This window comes from Portunus trituberculatus, chromosome 18, assembly GCF_017591435.1.
Source record: "Portunus trituberculatus isolate SZX2019 chromosome 18, ASM1759143v1, whole genome shotgun sequence".
In the NCBI taxonomy this organism is placed as follows: domain Eukaryota; kingdom Metazoa; phylum Arthropoda; class Malacostraca; order Decapoda; family Portunidae; genus Portunus; species Portunus trituberculatus.
In genome coordinates this window covers 4,118,353-4,138,386 of record NC_059272.1, presented here as the reverse complement: position 1 = coordinate 4,138,386, position 20,034 = coordinate 4,118,353, and the positions used below count along the sequence as shown (strand labels likewise).

The following is a 20,034-nucleotide window of genomic DNA, read 5'->3' as shown; positions in this document are numbered from 1 at the left end:
ACTGGATTACTGCAATTCTCTGTATTATGGACTACCTAAGTATCTCTTAAAAGACTTACAGCTTGTCATGAACAGAGTTGCCAGACTGATTACAGGGATCTCTCCTCTTGAGAGCATAACACCTGTATTGATAGATCTGCATTGGCTGCCAATTAAAGCACGAATTGAGTACAAGATTAGTGTTATGACTCATCAGGCATTACAGTCTGGAAAACCTGAGTACTTGAGGAACTTACTGGAAACATTCCACCATGACATTACGATGGAGCTGAGACACGATGCAGACCCATACAGACTACATGAGCCAAGATATAACCTTGACATGGGATGTCGAGCATTTGCAAAATGCGCACCAAGGATTTACAATAAACTGCCGAGTGATATCAAAGGTTGTGCCAGGATCGATATCTTCAAAAAGAAATTGAAGACATATTTGTTCAAGGAAGTTTGATTTTAACGGCATGGAAATCAAAGACAATTAGAGATGCTAGTTGCTTTTAAGGGAGGCTTTGCTGAGCGCTGCCTCGCAGTGGAGCGGAGCCTTGAACAAACACCCCAAGTAACAAGTAACAAGTAACAGTATTTGTAAGTGACGCCACGGACCCCGTGATATAGTGAAAAATCCGCAGAATGTATCTATGAGTATGTATAAAACCCGCGAAACATTGAGGCCGCAAAAGTCAAACCGCGAAATAGCGAGGGAACACTATATACAGTAAGTCCTCGTTATACAGTACATATTCATTCCTGAAAACCTTACCACATATCAAATTTACCATATACCGAACCCATTATAACATGTAATAATAGGGAATGCGTTCCAGCACATCAAAAGTCACCCCTACAGAAATGAAAATACATGAAAATAATCATTAAAAAAAAAAAAAAAAGTAAAGTACTGTGCAAAAGAAGTAAACAAAATGTTTTATTTACCTTTCAATCGCCATGTATTCTATCAGATGATGTCCTTCCCGAGGTTAAGGGACAGTAGGGATTTCAGCCATTACTCATCTTCCGCCGAGTGGGCAGACAAGGACAAGACGTCGTCTGCACTGTCGGAAGTAGATGTAGAAGGGCCAGCTGTAGCAGGATTGGCATGTTTCAATGGTTTGAAGAAAGAGGATATTGAGGAAGTGTCAGCTGCAGCAGGGTCGGCAGGTGTGACAGGGACGGCATGTCTGACTGGCTTGAAGAACGAGTAGATGGAGGACTGTTTGGTTTTTCTTGTTTTTTCATCATAGATTTCTTGATAAATCTTGACACTTTCTCTACGTCATAAGCCACTTGCTACTCCTGGCAGGATTTGGGTCACGTTCCTTCAGAGTTTCCAGAGCTTTTTCGATACCACCGAGACACTCTCTAATAGTTTTGTTATCCAGGCCACGCACAGGTTCTTCTTCCTCGTCTCCCTCTTCTGCCTCCTGTGATGCCTTGTCTAGCTCTATAAGTTCATCATTTGAGAGAGATTCAGCATGGCTTTCCAAAAGATCTTGAATATCATCATCATCAACTTCGTCGAAGCCAGCCCTATGGCACAGATTTACTAAGTCATTTCTGATCACACCGATGTTGTCTTCAGTGAAGCCTGGGAAGTCATGCGTGCATTCTGGCCATACTTTATTCCATGCCGAGTTCATGGTAGACGTCTTCACTTTGTCCCAAGATGACTTGATGTTATCTAAGGCATGCTTGATGTTATACGACTTCCACCATTCACTGATAGTGGACTTACCAGGCCCATCTGTGCCCTTTATCAGTTGCTGTATGGTTCGCCGCTTGTAGTAGGTTTTTAGTGTTTGTCATGATTATTATGAATATATTTGTGCTTACATTAGACCCTTTAATATTCCATTTATTCATCTAATTAGTAATGCATGTAAGTAATATGCAATGCAGTTAAAAAAAGGGGAGGATGGGAAGAGATAATAGACTCCAAGGGTGGTCAAGTTAAAGTCAGTACAGTAATACTCCACTTAACGAACAGGATAGGGGGTGTCAAAGCTGTTCGTAGAGCAAAAATTCGTTAAGCGGACGTAATTTTCCCATAGGAAATAATGGAAATAGGGGGAACGTTTTCTGGGCTGGTCCCCAACATACCATATGAGTAAAAAAAAAAAAAAAAAAATTAAATAGATAAAAAAAAAAAATAAATAAATAAATAAATAAATAAATAAATATATATATATATATATATATATATATATATATATATATATATATATATATATATATATATATATACACACATAACCCTCAGCTATCGCCCAATTGGGGCCAAAATAGCCACGCCATAGCCGAAAAAGCAATAGCTGAATTGATCTTGGCGGGAAGACGGTTTTGGCAAATGAGCGCTCAAATATTCCATGACGTCATGGCGGGGCGCACGATAGCAGGCATCTAAGGTCGCGATAATGAAATTTTAGCAGCTTTTCATGGGTGCGCAATAGCAATAAAACACGATAGCAGAAGTCGCGATAGCAGAGGGTTGACTGTATATATATATATATATATATATATATATATATATATATATATATATATATATATATATATATATATATATATATATACACGCTTGGCAGCATATTGGGCCACCGGTGTACCACTGCTTATATGATGTCATATGAGTCACTGGAAGTTAGAGGAACTACATACAAATTCTCTCACATTGTCGCATTTATGTTCACAAAACAACATTTCTATTAGCTTTTTACAAACCTTGCCCACAAGAAATGATTGTTTTGTAATGCATAAAGTGAAATCTTACATGGAATACCAAAAAATAAAGCAGAGATGAGATGAGCCACAGACGAAACGGGAGACTCGTGGTGACTTGGCCGCTTCTTCTTCTTGTGACCCTTTTAGCCTGCGTGTTGTCTTTCCCCATGATATTTGTTTCCATTCCTCTATTGCCTGCTATAATGGATATCATATCTTAGTATTCATATACGCTCATGCCGTGAGGATAACCTCGACTCTGTGGCACTGAGTGATAGTGAATTATTAATGAAATACCGCGGTATTTCTTTAGTAATTCACTATCACACAGTGCCACGGAGTTAAGGTTATCCTCATGGCATGAGCGTATATGAATACTAAGATATGATATCCATATAACAGGCAATAGAGGAGTGGCTATAAATATCATGATGAAAGTAGCATGCAGGCTAAAGGTCTGAAAGAAGCGACAAGTTGCCGTGAGTCTCCGCTTCTTCTGTGGCCAATCTCATCTCTGCTTTATTTTTTGGTATTCCATGTAAGATTTCACTTTATGCATTACAAACCTTTCTTGGGGGCAGGTTTGTGCTAATAAAATATTGTTTTGTGAACATAAATGCATTTATAAGACAGTAACACCACCTCCAGTGGTGGTGTTCCCAGCAACCTCAGAGCAACCTGATAGCAACCTCGTCACCGTCCCTCCAAGCGTTCATGGATGCCATTTTGCTGCAAGAGGTTGCTCTGATGTTGTTAAAGAATCTTAGATCCAGCTCCAGGAACGCTAGAGACAGATGCGGAGAGCCAGCCAATCACAGAGAAACTACTGCGTTCGGTCCTTCACTCGGCAAATTCAAACCCAGAAAATTCGCTAAAACGGATGTGGCTGTACGTTATGCGGACTTTTTGGTCTAACTTTATATGGTACGTTAACCCTTAAACTGCTAATTCCTAACTGCTGAATGCTTTGGTGTGCCTAAAATATAAACATTCCCATGTAGGAAAAAATATATTTGTATGCCATGAATGGCAAACATCCAAAATGCAGTAATACCGAAGTTTTGAATCTGTAAATAAATAAATAGAGCAAGAAATAGGCCTACAAAACTTTGTGGGCTTTGAAAAGCGCGGGGAACTAGTGACACGTCAGGTGTATTGTATAGTCCGGGTTGGGAGCGTCTTCTACGCTCTCTCTCTCTCTCTCTCTCTCTCTCTCTCTCTCTCTCTCTCTCTCTCTCTCTCTCTCTCTCTCTCTCTCTCTCTCTCTCTCTCTCTCTCTCTCTCTCTCTCTCTCTCTCTCTCTCTCTCTCTATATATATATATATATATATATATATGTGTGTGTGTGTGTGTGTGTGTGTGTGTGTGTTTCTGCGTATCCTACATGATACAGTCTTCTGTACAGATGTTTTGTACATATATATGTATGATAGAACTTTATCTGTGTGTGTGTGTGTGTGTGTGTGTGTGTGTGTGTGTGTGTGTGTGTGTGTGTGTGTGTGTGTCATGAATCCTCTGTACAGATGTTTTGTACGTATTGGGTATGATTGATTGAGCTTTTTATGTGTGTGTGTGTGTGTGTGTGTGTGTGTGTGTGTGTATTTACCTAATTGTATTTACCTAATTGTAACATACGGGAAAAGAGCTATGCTCGTGTTGTCCCGTCTCCATATCTATTAATGTCCAGCTTTTTCTTAAAATCATGAATATTCCTTGCGTTGACCACTTCCACGTCTAAACTATTCCATGCTTCCACCCTTCTATGAGGAAGCTATATTTTTCACATCTCTCCTATAAGTGGCCATTTTAGTTTTTCCCATGCCCTCTCGACATTCTTCCATTCCACATACACAGATCTTCCCTATCCATTTTTCCATGCCAATCATCACTCTGTATATTGCTATCAGGTCTCCCCTTTCTCTTCTGTTTTCCAGGGTTGGAAGTTGCATTCTTTTCAGTCTGTCTTCATAAGTCAAATCTCTTAAGTCAGGCACCATTTTCGTTGCAGCCCTCTGTACTTTCTCTAGTTTCCTTATGTGTTTCTTTAAGTTCGGAGCCCACTGTATTGTTGCATATTCAAGCCTCGGTCTTATCATTGCAGTAATTATTTTCTTCATCATTTCTTCATCTAGATATCTGACGCCACTCTTATGTTCCTCAATAAGTTCAATACTTCTCCAATTATTTTGTTTATATGTCTCTCTGGCGATAGGTCATTGGTAATTGTCACCCCAAGGTCTTTTTCTTCATGACTGGTTTTATGTCTTCATTTCCTATCTTGTACATACTCCTGATTCTTCTTTCACTCTTGCCAAACTCTATTTTCTTGCATTTTGTCGTGTTGAACTCCATTTGCCATGTACAGCTCCATTTCCATATTCTGTCCAAGTCTTCCTGGAGTAGTTCGCAATCTTTGTCACATCTCACTTTTCGTAACAATTTTGCATCGTCTGCAAATAGGCTCACATAACTGGACACCCCATCCACCATGTCATTTATGTAGACTGCGAACATTACTGGTGCCAACACTGATCCCTGTGGAACTCCACTCTCCACCAATCCCCATTCTGATGGTCTGTCCTTAATTATTGTTCTCATTTCTCTTCCTACCAAAAGTCTTCCATCCATTTTAGTAAACTGCCATGCACTCCTCCTACCATTTCAAGTTTCCAGATCAGTCTCTGGTGTGGTACCTTATCAAAGGCCTTTTTTAAATCCAGATATATTCCATCAGCCCAACCATCTCTTTCCTGTATTACATCTATCACCCTCGAATAGTAACATATCAGGTTTGTCGTGCATGAACGCCCTTTCCTAAAACCAAATTGACACTCACAAAGTATGTCATTTTCTCCAAGAAGTCTGTCCATCTAGTCTTCACCACCCTCTCACACATCTTAGCTACCACACTTGTAAGTGACACTGGTCTATAGTTCAATGGGTCTCTCTTGTTACCTGATTTATAGATTGGGACAATGTTAGCTCTTTTCCAGTCTTGGGGCACTACACCTTCCCTTAATGAGGCATCAATTACTTCACAAACTTTTTCTGCCAATTGCTCCTGCATTCTCTTAAAATCCATCCTGATACCCCATCAGGTCCCACAGCTTTTCTCACTTCTAAACTCCCCATCATGTTCTTGATCTCCTCCACCGTTACTTGAAACTCCTTCATAATCCCTTTCTGTTCCATTACCAGTGGTTTGTCAAAAGCAGTCTCCTTTGTGAATACCTTCCGAAAGCATCCATTCATAGCCTCTGCCATTTCCTGGGATCTTCACTGTATACTCCATTTACTTCTAAACTTTCAATACTTTCTCTATTTTTGATGTTGTTGTTCACATGTCTGTAAAAAAGCCTTGGTTGGTCTTTACATTTATCAATTATATCCTTTTCTTGTTTCTTTCTTTCTTCTCTTCTAATCAACACATATTCATTTCTTGCTCTTTTGTAACTTTCCCACTGCTTAATCCGTCTTTTCCTTCTCCACCTCTTCCATGCATCCTCTTTTCTTGTTCTAGCCTTTTCACATCTATCGTTAAACCAGTCCTGCTTTCCAACTTCTCTATGTTGTCTTATTGGTACAAATTTTTCTCACCTTCTTTGTATATTTTTATAAATTCCTTCCACTTTTCATTTGCTCCTTAGCACTCTTGAATTTCATCCAATTTGTCTCTTGAAAGAATTTCTTTAGGTTTCCAAAATCTGTCTTGGCATAATTCCATCTTCCCACTTTATATTCTTCATTTCTTCTAGATTTCTCTTCGTCTATCACCTTGAACTCCAAAACTGCATGATCACTCTTTGCTAAAGGGCACTCCACCCTCATCTCCTCAATGACCATTGGCTCTGTACTAAAGACCAAGTCCAGTCTTGACGATGCTCCCTCTCCTCCAAACCTAGTATCTTCTTTGACCCACTGAGTTAACACATTTTCCATTGCCAGTGTCAATAGTGTATTTCCCCATGTTGTCTCTGATCCTTCCATTGACCAGTCCTCCCAACACACCTCTTTACAATTAAAATCTCCCATCATTATAGTTCGTTCACAGCCACCCAACATTTCTTCCAGACATGTTCCTGTATCACTTATCATTTCTTCATATTCCTGTACTGACCATGCATTTGTCTTAGGTGGTACGTACACCACTATGTAGTGCCTCTTTTTCCTTCATTAGTTTCTGCTCTGATCTTTAGCACTTCTGCCTTTCCCATACCTTTTTCACTTGATCCACCTTTATATCTTTTTAACCAGCAACATCACTCCTCCTCCCATCTTACCTACTCTATTTCTTTTCCAAACGTTATATTTCCTTCTCCAACCTTCATCAGGTCTTCTCCTCTCTCAGTTTTGTTTCAGTAAGACCCACAATATCTGGGTTCTTGTCCCTCAAGTAATCGTTGAGTTCTAAAATCCCGATATCACTCCATTTATGTTGGAATACATTACATTTCGCTCATATGTAAGTTTCTTTAGTCCTTTCTTGCTGTACTTTTCTGGGTTATGAACCACTTCCTCAGTCTCATATCCAAGATTCTCCAGAAAAACTCTTTCTTCTCTTCTTCTGTCCTCTCTTCATTTTTTTCAAAGCCTCCTTTCTCAACTCATTTAACATTTCTCTTTCCTTTTCACCGAGATCTCTTCTCAACCAAATCTTCCTTGTTGTTTCCTGCTGGGCTAGCCTCCATGACTTCTCCACCAATTCATCTACATCCTTTTGTGACTTAAGTTTGATTCTTATTGGCCTCATACCTTCTCTTGTGAACTTTCCAATTCTATGGAAGTCCTCTATTTCTTGTACTAGGTCTTTTCCTCCTCTTGCACCACATTAATGATATTATTTATCACCTTTTTATGTTTTCTCTCTCTCCATTTTACTCGGTGTCTTATCCTCCTCCACACCAAATATCACCACACATCTCTTTTTGTCTACAGTTTCCCTCACCAATGTCTCATTTGACTTAATAACCTTCACCACTTTCTCAGCTATCTTCTCTTCTATGATCTGTTGATCTATAATTTCAGCAAGGCCCAAAGTTTTCTCCCTGACTCTTTGATTTCCTTTTCCAGACTTGCAACTTTGTAATTTACCTCCTTTCTTTCCACTTCCTGACTTTTTTCCATTCAGCCTGCTTCTCCATCACTTTTCCTAGAGATTCTCCACATTTTCGCAATTCACTTTAATTAGCTTAACTTCCTCTTTCAGTGCTGCATTTTCCTTCTTCATATCGGCACAGTCTCTCTTTACATTGTCATAACTCGTTTCCAGGCCCTCATACTTTTCAAACAGTTTTCAATTTTACCTTCTAACTCCAGAATTTTCTTCACATAAGTGCTCTTCTCCATTATTCCTTGAAACCCTGTGAAGTCTGATTCCTCTTTCGAGTTCACGGCCGCCATGTTGCGCAGACGTAAACAAACCAGCTGATGGCTCAAACGCAGGCTACAGTTTATATTTACCTTCACTGGACATTATTTTGCTAATCAACAGTTAACATGACTATATGGAGACGGGACAAACATTACCAGCTCCTTTCCCACCTTGGTTACTCTTAGGTAACTGTAGAATTATAGATGATTGCTCTGGAGCTCAGCGACCACCTCCGCCATCGACGATGTCCCGTGTGTGTGTGTGTGTGTGTGTGTGTGTGTGTGTGTGTGTATTTACCTAGTTGTATTTACCTAGTTGTAGTTTTACAGGGCCTGGGCTTTATGCTCGTGTGGTCCTGTCTCCATATCTACACTTATCCAATTTTTCTTTAAAACTATGTACACTCTTTGCTGACATCACTTCCTCACTCAAACTGTTCCAAGTCTCTACACATCTTTATGGAAACAAAATTTTTAACATCTCTCAGACATCTTCCTTCCTTAGTTTCTTACTATGCGATCTTGTGCTTCTAAAGTCATATTCTTCTCTCAGGATCAGTTTCTCATTATCCACTTCATCCATTCCGTTAATCAATTTATAAACTTGTATCAGATCCTCTCTCTCTTCTCTGCTCCAAGGTTGGTAGATCCATAGCCTTTAGTCTCTCCTCATATGTCATCCCTTTAAATTCTGGAACCATTCTTGTAGCCATTTTTTGTAGTCTCTAATTTTCTTTTGTTTCCCGCAAAGATGTGTAGAGACTTTTTAGTGAGGAATTTCATGTCATAGTTTTAAAAAATTGGATAAGTGTAGATATCAGGACCACACAGCATAAAGCCCCACTGTAAAACTACAGGGAATCGACCCTTCCTCTCTTGTAGCCAGCCACAACCACTGAGCTACTCCACTTGTGTGTGTTTTTTTTTGTCTTCACAATCCTCTGTACATGTTTTATCTTTAATGTTTGATTGACTTTGTGTGTGTGTGTGTGTGTGTGTGTGTGTGTGTGTGTGTGTGTGTGTGTGTGTGTGTGTCACAATCCTCTGTCATGTTTTTTGTGTATTTATGTTTGATTGAGCTGTGTGTGTGTGTGTGTGTACGTGTATGTGTATTTACCTAGTTGTATTTACCTAGTTGTAGTTTTACAGGGCCTGGGCTTTATGCTCGTGTGGCCCCGTCTCCATATCTACACTTATCTAATCTTACTTTAAAAGTGTGCACACTCGTTGCAGACACTACTTCTTCATCTAGACTATTCCACGTCTCAATACATCTCTGTGGGAAACTATATTTTTTAATATCTCTCAGACATCTATCTTCCTTTTCTCAGCTTTTTACTATGCGATCTTGTGCTTCGGATGTCATATTCTTCTCTCAGGATCAGTTTCTCATTATCCACTTGGTCCATTCCGTTGATCAATTTATAAACTTGTATCAGGTCTCCTCTCTCCCTTCTTTGTTCCAGGGTTGGTAGATCCATAGCCTTTAGTCTCTCCTCATATGTCATCCCTTCAAATTCTGGAACCATTCATGTAGCTATTCTTTGTAGCCTCTCCAATTTCCTTATGTGTTTCTTTTTATGAGGGGTCCACACTACTCCTGCATATTCCAATCTGGGTCTTATTATAGTACTTATCAATTTCTTCATCATTTCTTTGTCCATATAGTGAAATGCTACTCCAATATTCCTTAGCAAATTATATGTTTCTCTAAAAATTCCATCAATATGGCTTACTGGTTGATTGTTTTCTTCCATCGTCACTCCTAAGTCCTTTTCCTTTTATACTTTCTCCAGTTCTACTCCATCTCTCATCTTATAGATTCCCACAGGTTGTCTTTCACTCTTTCCCATTTCCATGACATGACTTTTGTTCACATTGAATTCCATTTCCCACTTCTTACTCCATTCCCAGATCTTATTTAGGTCTTCTTGCAGTATTTCACAATCCTCCTTTTGCTTTATAACTCTGCACAGTTTTGTATCATCCGCAAACAAATTTATGTAGCTTTTCACTCCTTCTGGCATGTCGTTAATATAAATGAGGAAAAATATTGGTGCCAATACTGAACCCTGTGGCACTCCGCTTTCTACTGCTCTCCACTTTGACTTCATATCTTTAACTAATTTCCTTATTTCTCTCCCCATCAAATCATTTTCTATCCATCTCAATGTACTTCCTTTTAAGCCACCCTTCTCCTCTAACTTCCACAGTAATCTTCCATGTGGCACTTTGTCAAACGCCTTTTTTTAAATCCAAATAAATGTAGTCAACCCATCCCTCTCTCTCTTGTACTCTATCAACTATTCTAGAATAGAAACTCAATAAATTAGTTACACAAGACCGTCCTTTTCTAAAACCAAATTGGCTATTTGATATTAATTTGTTGTCTTCAAGGAACTTGATCCATTGTTTCTTTATTATTCTTTTACACATCTTGCATATTACACTAGTTAGTGATACCAGTCTGTAATTTAAAGGTTCTTCCTTCCTTCCGCTCTTATATATGGGAACCACCTCAGCTCTTTTCCATTCTACTGGTACTGTTCCATTTTCTATTGAGCATTTTATGATGTTGTATATAGGACTTGCTAGTTCTTCCCTACATTCTTTCAGTATTCTGCCTGAGACTTCATCCAGTCCCATTGCCTTCTCTTCATCCAGTTCCTTCATTAACTCTTTTATTTCAAGCTTGGTTACTTTAATCTCTTTCATATAGATTGTCTCTCTATTACTCTGTGGCCTCTCGAATTTGGATTCCTTAGTAAAGACCTCCTGGAATTTTTTTATTTAATAGTTCTGCCATACTTTTTGGGTCTTCCACCATCCCGTTCTCTCCTTTTAACCTTTCTATTGTTTCTTTTTTGCCAAATTTTTCCATTTATGAATCTATAGAATAATTTTGGTTGCTCCTTACATTTTTCGACAATATCTTTTTCAAAGTTCTTTTCCTCTTTCTTCCTCACCTTAACATATTCATTTCTTGCTGTTTTGAAGTTTTCCTTATTTGCTGGATTCCTATTTCTCCTCCACCTTTTCCATGCTCCATCTCTTTTCTCCTTTGCATTGGCCCACCTTGCATTAAACCAATCTTTCTTTCCTTCTTTTTTAGGTCTATATTTTGGGACATATTCCCTGACTCCTGTTTTGTATATTTCCAAAAATAAGTTATATTTGTCTTGCATTGTCTGTGTTTTCCATCTCCTCCCAGTTTACGTTTTTAAAATAGTTCTTGAGATTCTCAATATCAGCCTTTCTGTAATTTAATCGGTCTCCTTTGTATGAATCGTCTCTATCTTCCTTTCCCTCTTCTATATCTATTTCTAATATTGCATGATCACTCTTTCCCAATGGGCACTTATATATTATATCATCATTCATTTGTATACCCCTTGTAAAACTAGGTCCAATCTCGCTCTCGTTTCCTCTGAATCTTGTGCATTCCTTTACTCTCTGGTCCATCATATTGTCTATCATTAGGTTCAAGAATCTTTCTCCCCAGGCTTCTTCCCCCATACCACTTTCATAATTTTCCCAGTCCACTTCTTTACAGTTGAAGTTTCCTTTCTTTAACGATTCTCATTAGACTCTTTATTGTGTCATCATCTATCATGTCTTTATATTCTTGATTGGTCCATGAATTTGTTTTTGGTGGCACATATGTTACAATGATTGTTATCTCTTTTTTTTATTAATATGAATCTTAATATACAATACTTCTGCTTTTCCTTCCCCACATTCCATTTAATTTATCACTATCTCTTTCCTTAACATAATCATGACTCCTCCTCCTCCTTTACCCACTCTGTCTCTTCTCCATAAATTATACCTATTTTCCAAGTCTATTTTGATTGCCGTATTTAGTTTTGTTTCAGCCAGGCATACAATATCTGGATTTTCTTTCCTTATGTAATCTCTTAATTCTAATTTACTTCATAAAACCCCGTCTATGTTCGTATACATCATTTTTAGTCTTTTGCCTTTATCATTTTTAGTTAAACTTGTTCCACCTTTTTCTCTTCCTTCTCGTTTATATACCATTTCCTTATCCTGTCTCCCAGAATTCTCCAAAAAAATGCCTTCTTCTCTTCTGACCTTTCATTATTCTTTTCCCTTACTGCTGCTGCCAGTTCATTGTATCTCTTCCTTTCTTCCTTATTTCTATTTTTCTTTATATAGATATCCTTGCAGCCTTCTGTTTCTCTAAGTTTTGTTGTTCTATATAATATTTCTTCCGTTGCTGCTTGTGATTTTAGTAGTATTTTAATTGGTCTCGTTTTTCCTTCTTGATATGGTCCCATTCTGTTTATTTCTTCTACTTCCTCTTCCAAGTTCTGCCTGTCTTCGTCGTTTAGATTCTTCAGTAGGTCTTTGACAGATTTCATTTCTTCTTTTTCTTTTTGGTCTATATTTTATATTTTTTTCTTTTATTCCAAATACGACTACACTTCTTTTTTTCTGCAATTTATCAAACTAAATTTTCTTATCATATTTTCTTCTTTTTCTTTAAGTTGTTCTTGAATCACCTCCTGAAAATCAGCCTTATCTTTCTTATCTTGGACTCTCCATGCTTGTACTTCTTTTTTAATCACGTTCTGTACTCTTTCCTCTTCTTTGTTTACTAGATCTTTCAGCTTCTCTTTATCTTTCTCGGCTTTACCGAGTCCTTCTTCCATCTGCTTTTTGTAGTTAGCTACTTCCTTATTTAGTTCTTCGTTTTCCGCTCTTAGCCTAAGTTTTCTTCCACTTTTTTTTATCCTTTCTCTCAGTTTTATAAACTCTTTTTCCTGTTCTTCATTCACTTTCATTTCCATCTTCTCCTTTATCAGTTTATCTAGTTTATATTTAATATTTGACACTCTTTTTAGTAGTGAAGTAGTCGTTGTATCGAAACTTTTCGAATCCAGGCTCACCCACATCAGCATAGTCATCATCAGCTTTCCTACCTTCTCCAATCTCACGTCTGCATTTTGATGGTATCTCTTTTTCGCTCATCATTCCTTAATACTTGATTTCATGAAGAAAAATGAGACCACACTACCTGCCCAGGCCACTGTAAATACTGTACAACAGGTATGTAGTGAAGATCAGCTGCTTTTCGGAACGGCACCAGTGCGTCCTTCCTCTACCGTGTCTCGTGTGTGTGTGTGTGTGTGTGTGTGTGTGTGTGTGTGTGTGTGTGTGTGTGTGTGTGTGTGTGTGTGTGTGTGTGTTTAATTCACCATCTCTGCTGGTCAGCCAGTCTTATTACAGCGAGCTCAGAGCTCATGACCGATCTTTCCGAGACCACAACACACTCCACACATCACACCACAATCAGTTACATCCTGTACCTATTTACTGCTAGGTGAACACTACACATTAAGACTTCATTTGCCTTTCACTCGATCCTGTCCTGTCTGTGTGTGTGTGTATGTATTTATTGTATTTACCTAGTTGTAGTTTTACAGGGCCTGGGCTTTATGCTCGTGTGGTCCTGTCTCCATATCTACACTTATCCAATTTTTCTTTAAAACTATGTACACTCTTTGCTGACACCACTTCCTCACTCAAACTGTTCCAAGTCTCAACACATCTTTGCGGAAACTAAATTTTTAACATCTCTCAGACATCGTCCCTTCCTTAGTTTCTTACTATGCGATCTTGTGCTTCTAAAGTCATATTCTTCTCTCAGGATCAGTTTCTCATTATCCACTTCATCCATTCCGTTAATCAATTTATAAACTTGTATCAGATCCTCTCTCTCTCTCTGCTCCAAGGTTGGTAGATCCATTGCCTTTAGTCTCTCCTCATATGCCATCCCTTTAAATTCTGGAACCATTCTTGTAGCCATTTTTGTAGTCTCTCTAATTTTCTTATGTGTTTCTTTTATGGGGAGTCCACACAACTCCTGCATATTCCAATCTAGGTCTTATTTTAGTACTTATCAATTTCTTCATCATTTCCTTGTCCATATAGTGAAATGCTACTCCAATATTCCTTAGCAAATTATCGTCTCTCTGAAAATTCTATCAATATGGCTTACCGGTTGATTATTTTCTTCCATTGTCACTCCCAAGTCCTTTTCCTTTTTACTTTTCTAGTTCTACTCCATCTCCCATCTTATAGATTCCCACTGGTCGTCTTTCACTTTTCCCATTTCCATGACATGGCTTTTGTCCACATTGAATTCCATCTCCCATTTTTGCTCCATTTCCAGATCTTGTTTAAGTCTTCCTGTAGTATTTCACAATCCTCTTTTGTTTAATGACTCTGCACAGTTTCGCATCGTCCGCAAACAGATTTATGTAGCTGTTCACTCCTCTGGCATGTCATTTATATATACGAGAAAAAGTATTGGTGCCAATACTGACCCCTGTGGCACTCCGCTGTCTACTGTTCTCCACTTGGACTTCATATCTTTAACTATCGTCCTTATTTCTCTCCCCCTTAAGTAATTCTTCATCCATCTCAATGTGCTTCCTTTTAAGCCACCCTTCTCCTCTAACTTCCATAGTAATCTTTCATGTGGCACTTTATCAAAAGCCTTTTTTAGATCTAAATAAATACAGTCAACCCATCCTCTCTCTCTTGTACTTTATCAACTATTCTAGAGTAGAAACTCAATAAATTTGTCACACATGACCGACCTTTTCTAAAACCAAATTGGCTATTTGATAATATTTTGTTGTCTTCAAGAAACTCAATCCATTGCTTCTTTATTACTTTTCACACATCTTGCATATTACACTAGTTAGTGATACCGGTCTGTAATTTAAAGGTTCTTCCTTCCTTCCGCTCTTATATATGGGAACCACCTCAGCTCTTTTCCACTCCACTGGCACTGTTCCATTTTCTATTGAGCATTTTATGATGTTGTATATTGGACTTGCTAGTTCTTCCCTACATTCTTTCAGTATTCTGCCTGAGACTTCATCCGGTCCCATTGCCTTTTCCTCATCCAATTCCGTCATCAACTTTTTATTTCAAGCTTGGTTACTTTAATCTCTTTCATATAGACAGTCTCTCTATTACCCTGTGGTCTTTCAAATTTGGATTCCTTAGTAAAGACCTCATGAAATTTACTATTTAACAGTTCTGCCATACTTTTGGGTCTTCCACCATTCCGTTTTCTCCTTTTAACCTTTCTATTGTTTCTTTTTGTCTTATTTTTCCATTTATGAATCTGTAGAACAATTTTGGTTGTTCCTTACATTTTCGACAATGTCCTTTTCATAGTTCTTTCTTCTTCCTTTCTCACCTTAGCATATTCATTTCTTGCTGTTTTGAAGTTTTCCTTATTTTCTGGATTTCTGTTTCTTCTCCACCTTTTCCATGCTCCATCTCGTTTCTCCTTTGCCCTAGCACATCTTGCATTAAACCAATCTTTCTTTCCTTCTTCTTTAGGTCTATATTTCGGAACATATTCCTGACCCCAGTTTTGTATATTTCCAAAAATAAGTTATATTTCTCTTGAACCGTTAATGAGTTTTCCATCTCCTCCCAGTTTACGTTTTAAAATAGTTCTTGAGATTCTCAATATCAGCCTTTCTGTAATTTAATCGGTCTCCTTTGTATGATTCATCTCTATCTTCCTTTCCTTCTTCTATATCCATCTCTAATATTACATGGTCACTCTTTCCCAATGGGCACTTGTATCTTATATCATCGTTAATTGGTATATCCCTTGTAAAAACTAGGTCTAATCTTGCCGGCTCATCGTTTCCTCTGAATCTTGTGTTTTCCTTTACTCTTTGGACCATCAAATTATCTATCATTAGGTTCAGGAATCTATCTCCCCAGGCATCTTCCCCCATACCACTTTCATAATTTTCCCAGTCTACCTCCTTACAGTTGAAATCTCCTACCAATATCACTTTTCTCCTTTCCTTAATGATTCTTGTAAGACTCCTTATTGTGTCATCTATCATGTCTCTATATTCTTGGTTAGTCCATGAGTTTGTTTTGGTGGCACATATGTTCCAATGATTGTTAACTCCTTTTTGTTAATATGCATCTTAACATACAGTATTTCTGATTTTCCTTCCCAAACTCCACTTGATTTACCACTATCTCCTTCCTTAACATCATCATGACTCCTCCTCCTCCTTTACCCACTCTGTCTCTCCTCCATATATTATACCTTTTATCTATGTCTATTTTATTGCCTCATTTAACTTTGTTTCCACCAGGCATACAATATCTGGTTCTTCTTTCTTTATGTAATCTCTTAATTCTAATTTACTAGATAAAATCCCATCTATGTTTGTATACATCATTTTAATCTCTTGTTCTTATCATTTTTAGTTAAACTTGCTCCATTTTTTCTCTTCTTTCTCTTTTATATACCATTTCCTTATCCTGTCTCCTATAATTCTCCAAAAATGCCTTCTTCTCCTCCTCTGACCTTTCATTATTTTTTCTCTTGCTTCTGCCACCAGTTCATTGTGTCTCTTCCTTTCCTCCTCGTTTCTATTTTTCTTTATATATATATCTTTGCAACCTTCTGTTTCTCTGAGTTTTGTTTTTCTATATAGTACTTCTGCTGCTGCTTGTGATTTTAGTAATATCTTAATTGGTCTCACTGTTCCTTCTTGATATGGTCCCATTCTATGGATTTCTTCTACTTCCTCTTCTAAGTTCTGTCTATCCTCGTCATTCAGATGTTTTAGTAGGTCTTTTACTGATTTCATTTCGTCTTTTTCCTTCTTGGTCTATATTTAACATTTTTTTTTTCAGTCCAAAAATAATTACACTCTTCTTTTTTTCTGCAATTTCTCTTACTAAATTTTCTTTTTTCTTGAGGACTCCTATCATTTTGCTTGTCATATTTTCATCTCTTTCTTTTAACTGTTCTTGAAATACTTCTTGAAATGATTCCTTGTCTTTCTTATCTTGGATTCTCCATGCTTGTACTTCTTTTTTAATCACGTCTTGTACTCTTTCTTCTTCTTTGTTAACTAGATCTTTTAGCTTCTCTTTTTCTTTCTCGGCTTTACCGAGTCCTTCTTCCATCAATTTCTTGTAGTTCGCTATTTGGACTTTTAATTCTTCATTTTCGGTTCTTAGCCTAGTTTCGTTTTCTTCCACTCTTTTATCCTTTCTTTCAATTTCTGGAGCTCTTTATCCTGTTCTTCATTCTCTTTCATTCCCATACTCTCCTTTATCAATTTATCTAATTTACGTTCGATAGTCAAGACTCTATCAAATAGTGAAGTTTGCGCCGTATCAAAGCCTTCAAATTCTCTTTCTCCCTCACCAACATTGTCATCATCAGCTTTCATTCTTTCCCTTGTCACATACCTGCATTTAGATGGAATATCTTTCTCACTCATTATTATTTAACACTGTATTCATGAAAAAAAAAAGTGAGTCCACACTTTTAGCCCAGGCCACTGTAAACCCAAACAAAGGTAGTGAAGATCAGCTGATTCTCGGGAGCGACGGTATTGCGTGCTTCCTCTACCACGTCTCGTGTGTGTATGTGTGTGTGTGTGTGTGTGTGTGTGTGTTTATTTAATTCATGAGTGTGATTGAAGACAAAAAGTTATTTGAAATTTTTATTTGATATAATTATTGATTGAAGAATTCTTGATGGTTGTGATTCTAAACTGCCTCACACTAGTATGTATGTGACACTAAAAATAAGGCCATTCAAAGCAATTAACCAAGTAATTTTTTCACATTCAGTGGCAGATGAGGTATCACTGAATGGAAACTGGGTTGTGCAGAGAGTGAGGCTGCTGGATGAAGTGGACAATCCTGGCTCAAGTTCATCTCTGCTAGATGATGACCTCATACAGTACTATCAGTTCCTGGCTAAGAAAGGAGACGTCCAGGCTCAGGTATTCCAGTTCAAGGATCTTTTTGAGTCTTGTAAATGCGTATTTGAAAGGTTCAAGAAATATGTGATTAGGAACTGAATTATGCTCATTATACCAGAAGTAGTTCTTACAATTAGTGAAACATTTTTATCATAGAGTTAGGAAGAGTTTCATTACAAAATTAAATAGAAATGACAGACCATACCATTACATTGCAATGAGTGGGGATGTGGTGGATTCAGAAAACATAGTGGTTGTGTTCATCACATCTTTTTGATGAGGTGTGTTTTGAACATAGCTAGGCACCACAAACACAAATTTTGAATTTGCCTTATGTTTGCTTAGTTGTATCTGGTGGTCTGAAGTTCATTATGGATTATGGGCAACTCATTCCTCAGGAGTGGGCCACTGTTGATTGACTTTTGGAGTCTGGGGGGAATCAGCATGCACTATAGAAAAACAAAGGAAAAGTTTGTTGGAGATGATACTTATATTGAGCAAGAATGAATGGGAGCTGCAGGAGATTTGAATGAATTTGAAAATGTGTGAGAAATGTAACTTTAGGGTCTATCAAAGTAAAGAGTAAGATAGTGTTATTTGAAGGAACCCCAAATAATGAGTGGAAGTTCAGGATAAATGGCCAGGAAATAGAGTATGAGAACATAAGTATTTTGAAAGGATGGTGAATATACAGAGTGAGAGAGGGCACCCTAGAATAAAAGAGAGCAGCAAAAGAACTTGTGAGGTATATAGTATAAAATGGACAACCTAACGAGATTGGACAGAATTGAGTTTTTGGCAGCATCTGGCAATTTCATTCTGACTGAGTTATGTAGTGGAACAAACTTTGGAAAAGTTGACCTTATAGTGGGTGATTCTTAAGCCTAAAGTAGCATGACTTTTCTGTCAAACTCAGCCAACGTAGGATATGTAAATCCCTTTAATTAAAAGAGGTATGTGGCTTAGCCAAAGGAATAGACATTCCTTACTCGTATCACTGTGATGGTATGTAGTTTGCCTATCAGAGCATGACCTGGCGCTGGAGAATCTTTTTGCTTTCAGTAAGCTTGAAGGCCATGATGCAGACTGGATGTGGCAGCATCACTCCCTTTTATTTTATAAACATTTGATACATTCTAAGCATAATAAATTGTAATTGTGGTTGCTTTGCTACAGTGCTGTGTACTATTAGATACACAAGGCAGTACAATAATGTGGTCTATAAAGTGTGCAGTAAAAGTTTTTTTTTTTTTTTTTTTTTTTTTTCTTTTGTTTATTGTCATATTACACATACACATACAAAACAGTTACAATTAGGCAACTGCCCAAACACGTCGATAATATGACAAAGAGGACTAGATACCCGAAGGTATATGTGTCCTAATATACTCTTACTGAGATTGTAAATAATCTCAGAACAGACTCAAAACAGACAGGGGGGAAGAAACGGAAAAGAAACATATTGGTATTAATGAATGAATAAATAATTAATAATAATGATAATAATAGTGAATAATAGTAACAATTACAATGATAATAATAATAATAATAATAATAGTATATAATAATAATAACAAAAGAAGTGATAATAATAATAATAATAATAATAATAATAATAATAAAGTTAATGATAAAGGTAATAAGTTCTATTGTATTGTCACAGCATTTCCCACCTCTCACACCTCCATCACACCATTGTTGCCTCATGCCTGCAGCAGGTAGGAAGGAATTGGGGAGCAACCCGCAGGGACAGCAAGAGTGTGCTGTAGCGAGCCTTAGGAGGCCTTCTCTTGCAACCACAACTGGGGTAACACAGAAGGGAAAAGGGAGCAGACACACTGGAGATGCCTTTATGAAACACAGTGTTTATTGGCATCACATGTGGTACGGGATGGACAGTCACCAAGGGACAAAACAAGTCACTTCTACTTAAAAGCTGCTCCACACACAAAATCCAGCTTGTTGTGGCAGGTGGGGGAGAGATAGTGCAGGGCCTTTGAGTGTCCAGCCGTGACTGACTCACCCAGTATTGCTACCTCACCACTTTACGTCCGAACACACACACACACACATGGATACTAAAGAAGATGTAAGGAAAATTATAAGCAATTTGGATATTAATAAATCAATGGGGCCTGATGGC

At 37.8% G+C, this 20,034-nt stretch overlaps 1 protein-coding gene across 2 annotated transcripts in view; it reads left to right on the top strand.

Annotated features, from left to right (window-relative positions):
* The window catches only part of LOC123505795 (protein sel-1 homolog 1-like), an 84,943-nt gene that overhangs the window by 40,338 nt on the left and 24,571 nt on the right, over window positions 1-20,034 (top strand). For both annotated transcript variants that reach the window (XM_045257513.1, XM_045257514.1), the window contains exon 6: window positions 17,758-17,912. In XM_045257513.1, the coding sequence (XP_045113448.1) occupies window positions 17,758-17,912 (155 nt within the window). The remainder of the gene's footprint in view (window positions 1-17,757; window positions 17,913-20,034) is intronic.